This window comes from Tupaia chinensis, unplaced genomic scaffold, assembly GCF_000334495.1.
Source record: "Tupaia chinensis unplaced genomic scaffold, TupChi_1.0 Scaffold000646_1, whole genome shotgun sequence".
Taxonomy (NCBI): Eukaryota; Metazoa; Chordata; class Mammalia; order Scandentia; family Tupaiidae; genus Tupaia; species Tupaia belangeri.
The window spans coordinates 3,258,129-3,263,964 of record NW_006160167.1 but is presented as its reverse complement, the minus strand read 5'-3'; the positions used below and the strand labels follow the sequence as shown (position 1 = coordinate 3,263,964).

At 45.3% G+C, this 5,836-nt stretch overlaps 1 protein-coding gene across 2 annotated transcripts in view; it reads left to right on the top strand.

Annotated features, from left to right (window-relative positions):
* The first annotated feature begins 533 nt into the window (after positions 1-533).
* MATN2 (matrilin 2) overlaps positions 534-5,836 on the top strand; it is a 168,181-nt gene continuing 162,878 nt past the window's right edge. For both annotated transcript variants that reach the window (XM_006159724.3, XM_006159723.3), the window contains exon 1: positions 534-698. In XM_006159724.3, the coding sequence (XP_006159786.1) occupies positions 557-698 (142 nt within the window). In that variant the 5' untranslated portion in view covers positions 534-556. The remainder of the gene's footprint in view (positions 699-5,836) is intronic.

Here is a 5,836-nt window from a genome sequence, read left to right as displayed (position 1 = left end):
AATGTTAAGAAACTTTAGGATAGATTTTTTTCCCCCTCAGATTCTCCATTCAATTTTTTTTGAGTTTGCAATAGGGTGCACGTGTGCACCAGAGATACACACAGAGAAAGTGAGAAATCACCCCTAGGGAGTAAGGCCACACCAGCGTCCCTTTTCCTCCATTCTCCTCTTGGGATCCTGGGCTTGCAGGCACCCACACTTGCCTGATGTGTTTCCCGAATTGCTGGGTCCAGGACTTGGACAGTAGAGTCAGCGATGTAGGATCAAGCTGCCCTAACCACTACACCACCTGGCTGGCCCTTTAGTCAATCTTATAATGACTAAAGTGATGAAAAATTCCAAGTATGCACGCCTGCTGGGATTATGCTAGAAGAACCTACTCATGGGGGCTAAGGACCAAGCACGCAAATGGCATTTTTGAGTGTAAGTGGCATGTTTGAAACTTGAAAAGAGCTGGTGAATCTGCAGCATCGAGTTCTGGGAGACCCAGAAATCTCACCTTGCCCCTTCTCGTGTTATGTTTCTCACAGATTTGCCCCTCTTCCTTTTCTTGAAAATGGAGAAGATTCTGGTGGGCTGCTTTCTGCTGATCCTTGGGCAGGTCCTCCTCCCTGCTGAGGCCAGGGAGCGGCCCCACCACGCCAGGTCCATCTCTAGAGGCAGACATGCTCGGACCCACCCCCAGACGGCCCTGCTAGGTGAGTGAAGGGCCTGCCTGCAGAGGTGGGCAGGTGTCGGGGGCTGAGGGAGGTCCTGAGGGAGGTCCCAGGCTGGAAGGGGAGGGAAGGGCGTTAGCCAGGGAGCTCCCATTTCCCTGGGCCTTCTGTGGGAAGTTCTGGGGTCCAGGGATCTCACTGGGAATGACTTCATCTAGACTTTAGGGTGCAGTTGTACAGAATTAAAATGAAACCTCTTCTATTTTAAAGCCTGCCATTTAATCTGAGCCCCATGACTTTTTTCTAGTTTGTAGGACAGGATTTTTCATCTGAGAAGGACCTTTTTGGATTTATCTGGACAAGGGTGTTAGGAGAAATGTTTTAGTGGATTTTGTGGCTAAATCTTTAATAATGCTTTCCCTCACGGCAGCATGGGGAACAGAGAGGTGTGGACTTTATGATCCGAATCAAGATATTAGGAATGGAAAATGTCAGAGGGTTATTGTTTTGATCCAGCAAACATGTTTCCTTCAGATATTTTTTTCCAAAAGAAAAAAATGCTCCCCAAGAGAAGGAAATGTCGTGAAAAAACATGGAATAAATATAAATTGGCTGGTTCTAAACATGGGCTCTGATAAGCCTGATGTGAAGATGGCAGAAAGGTTGGCTAGTGGAAAGAGAGTGAGTTTTGGCACGGACCTGGGTTCAAGTCTTACCTTTGGCATTGACCAGATGTGTGTACGAAAACAATTGAACCTTTCTGAGGTTCCATTTCCTCCTCTATAAAATGGGAGTATTAATGTCAACCCTGGAACATTATCTTGAAGAGTAAACGAGGCAATCTCTGTAAATGTGTGCAGTAAGTGATAGCTCTACAACAATCATTCCATGCAGTGCTCGAAAACTGTATTTCACGTCTGTGTTTTGTTGGCCAACCATTAGGATTTGACTCTCTGTGGAGGCTAGAGAGGGAAGTGCTCAGTGACCTGATAACCTACCTTAGCACTTAAAATGACAATCAGGGACCAAAGGAACCCAACAGCCCTATTTCTTTCTTTCTTTTTTTTTGGGAGAGGTTTTCGCTATAGGGCGCATGCGCTCGCCAGACAGACAGAGACATAGAGACAGAAAGCAAGAAATCACCCACTGGGGGGATGGCTACGCTGCAATCCCTTCTCGTCCATTCTCTCTTGGGATCTTGGGCAGGCACGCACACGTGCCTGGCGTGAGTTTAAGCCACCGGGTCCGGGACATGAACCGCGGTTGACTACGTGGGAGTCCAGTGACATAGCCATTACGTTAACTGCTGGTCCCCCAACAGCCCTATTTCGAGAGGTCAGAATCTTTACTGATATTGATGAAATGATGACCCCAATGATACTGGACCTTTGATGTGTTCAGCTCCTGAGAGTCTCCGTTTCCATAGTGATTTAAATGGGAGACTTTCGCTAATATGAAAAGGACTGGGAAATGTTTGGTATGATGATTAAAGGGTTTATGAAAACAGGCTTCAGAATGATGAGCATATGTATAACTGGAAATGCCCGATTTCTGGGTCACCAGCAATGACAGCACAGTTGTGTTGGGTCTGCCTTCTGGAAGAACTACCACACAGTAACCTACAGAAGCACACCCCTTCTCTTGGCTCCAGGTCTCTTTCTCTCTGTGTGTGTGATACACACACACACACACACACACATACACACACACACTGCGTCCTCCTCTGTGCTAATCTCAGCTCTGGTGATAGATCACCAAGCCCTTGTCTTCTGAGATGAGAGCTAGAAGCCTATTCTGCCAAAGGCATCAGACTCCACACCCGACCTGCCTTTTCTCATTTTGCTGAGATTGTGCCAGGGACAAGGAGGAGCATGTGGCAGGGCAGTCTGCTTGCCCTGTGACAGGGACCGGAGCAGACCTGCGGTGCCACTACCTGTCTACTCCAAGTGAGCAAGCAGTCACTCCCAGATGTGTTGGAGGGCTGCTTGGCTTATGAACATGGCTGGGTGAGAATCGTAAGAATTGTGACTGGGTGAGGCACACGCTGCAGCCAAGGCCTGGCTTCTCGAGTGCATCTGCTTTGGGTCTTACTTTGACAGGGAACAGAGATGGAAAAGCCATGCTCATTGCTGATCCTTGCCCTGATCCTAGAACCTCCTCTTCCTTCTTAGACATGGCATCTTATGTTTTTATATGTATTTACTCTTCTTGGCTTTTAATGTTTATCTTCAGGCCATTGCCTAGGCCGTGCTTCACTTTTTTTTTTTGGAGAGGTTTTTGCTATAGGGCACATTTGCTCACCAGAAAGACAGAGAGAGATAGAAAGCGAGAAATCACCCTCCAGGATGGATGGCCATGCTGCAGTCCCTTCTCCTCCATTCTCCTCTCGGGATCTTGGGCATGCACGCACATGCTCCCGGCGTGAGTTTAAGCCACCGGGTGCAGGACTCGAACCGCGGTCACCTACCTGGGAGTCCAGCGACATAGCCATTACACTAACTGCTGGCCCCTGCTTCACTTTTTTGTGACAAATCATTTTGGTTGTATTTATGACACCCACTAACATGATATATGAGGAGGTCTTCAAAAAGTTCGCGCAAAAGGCATAGATTTCAGAATTTTTGCACCGAAATAAACTCATACTTCAATTCCATTTTTTCACACATTTCTTGAAGTACCCTCATATTTCACTAATTACTTCCTGTTAAGGGTGTCTCTGAAGGATTAGTAGAGTGGAAACAAAAGAGTTGTTCCTTAGGATAATTTTTTTGTCTGAGTTATCTGGTTTTCTTTAATGTTTCTATTTTATGTCTCAATTCAGGTTAAAGTCTCAGTAACAGCTTGAGCCAGTGGAGAAAAATATGTATTTATTCATATGTGGGTTTTTTGTAGGCAACTCACTCAACAGCCTGTGCCATCTGTCCATATGGACTTAGGTCTTACCACATTCATTTGTCAGGAATTTCTACTTCGTGCCAGAGGGGCAAGGGGTGGGTGAGAGGGTGATTTAAGATGAATAGCCCCCAGCAGTAGGTGTCTCCTCCACCACTAGGGAGGAGGCAGGCATGCAAAACGATCATTACTTTTGTGGAATCATTGTTTGACTGCAGAAGCATATCTCCATTACATCTGGACTCTGCCTGCTAGGTGGACTCAGTGCAAGGCAGCGGGTTATTATTTATTTTTTAAAAATTGCCAGAGGGCAGTGCAATCGTTGTGGGGAAAGGGGAGAGAAAGTGAAAAAGCACTCCCCTAGGGGGACAATCATGCTGGTGTCCCTTCTCCTTCATTTCTCACTCTTTCTGGGATTTTGGGCACACACATGCATGCACCTGGTATTTTTCAAGCCGTTGGGTCCAGGCCTCAAACCACCCAGTTGGCCATATGGGAGTCTAGTGCCTTAACCTCCACACGGCCTGCTGGCCCCAAGGCAGTGGTTTTGGTTTCAGGACCCTTTCTTTTGTATTCAAAAATGAATGAGGATCCCAAAGAGCTTTTATTTAAATGAGTTATATCTATTAGTATTTACTAGATCAGAAATTAAAATGGAGAAATTTAAAAAATATTTGTTAGTCAATTTAAGAATAATAATACATCCTCAACAAGTTAATATGAACTCTTTGTATAAAAATTATATTTTCTCAATATTTAAAATTAGTGAGAAGAGTGGTACCATTCTCTCTATATTTTTAATATTCAGTTATTTAATTAGGTTCTTGACAAGACATTTAGAACATCAATTTGTGAGGATAAACTCCGTTTGTAAGGTCAAACACAGATCACAGGTAGCCCTGGAGCTGAGGAATAGCTTTGATTTTTGGTAAAATTTGTGAGTTCACAGCTTTCTGATCAACCTTGTACTGCTCTATAATCTTGTATTTCTCCTTCTCTGTGTCGAAGATCTCATCTTCCTGGTGACTGGGCTGCCACAGCTTCTTTTTCTTGAAGTTAGCATCAGTGAGGTGTCTGGGGATTTTTACTTGCTAATATCAATTTTCTTGGAGGTGGTGATGACAAATTTCTGGTGTGTTCTATGCAGTGGAACTTGATTGAGAACCAGAGGCTCAGTCACAAGTAGCAAGCTACGGCTCAGCTGCTTCAGGAAAACCACCCTCTTGCCTCTGTAGCGTCCAGTGAGGATGATCAGAATGGTCCCAGGAGTGATGCTGGCTCGCAGCTCTCACATGCTGACTGAAGGGTTCTTTGCTGTGGCTCAGCAGCTTTTGAGGCACATCTTCTGTAAGATTATACCTAGACATTTTGTGAAGCTTAACCACCCAGGAATGACCATTCTTGTCCCCACTAATTAGTTTTGAGAAAGTGGCATGAATCTTCTCCTTTTTCTTTTCAATCGTGGATTTGGTGGCCGAGTATTTCTTCTTGTATAGGCCTTCCTGGAATACATGGCAGATTGGTAGTAACTGCTGATGCCCTGGTCTAGGACTGGGTTTCAGCAAGGGGGCTTCCCTTTCTTGAGTTTTTTAGCCTTGGGGTCACTTTTTTTAACCTTGCCACTGGCGTCAGCTTTCTTGGCTTCAGGTTTCTTTTCCTTAGTATCCCACTTCTCAGCTTTTTCACCTGCCACCTTGTTTAATGGGAAAGACCATTCTACATTTAATATCTGGTTTAATTGAAGATTGTGGAATTTTCATTTCTCATGCATTCAATCTGTCATGAAATGTTGCTTTGGTTAGACTGCATGCAAAAAGGATAGCCTTGCACAGATATATAGCTGGAAAAAGGAACATTTTTTTTTTTTGGAGAGGTTTTTGCCATAGGGCACGTGTGCTCGCCAGACAGACAGAGAGAGACAGAAAGCAAGAAATCACCCCCTAGGGTGGATGGCCATGCCGCAATCCCTTCTCCTCCATTCTCCTCTCGGGATCTTGGGCATGCACGCACATGCGCCCGGCGTGAGTTTAAGCCACTGGGTCCAGGACTTGAACTGTAGTCGACTACATGGGAGTCCAGCGACATAGCCAGTACGCCAACTGCTGGTCCCTCTCACTGTATTTTTGACTCCCCTCCTTCCTGAGAATGAGGGTACACAAATCACCCCACTCTGCCAGATTGCTCGCCCTATTTTGTTGGTCTTTTTTTACATGTGCTTTGCTTTCTAAATTTACTTACCTAGCTCATTTTGCTTCTATAAACTAACCTTGGAACCTCTTCCTTTCCCT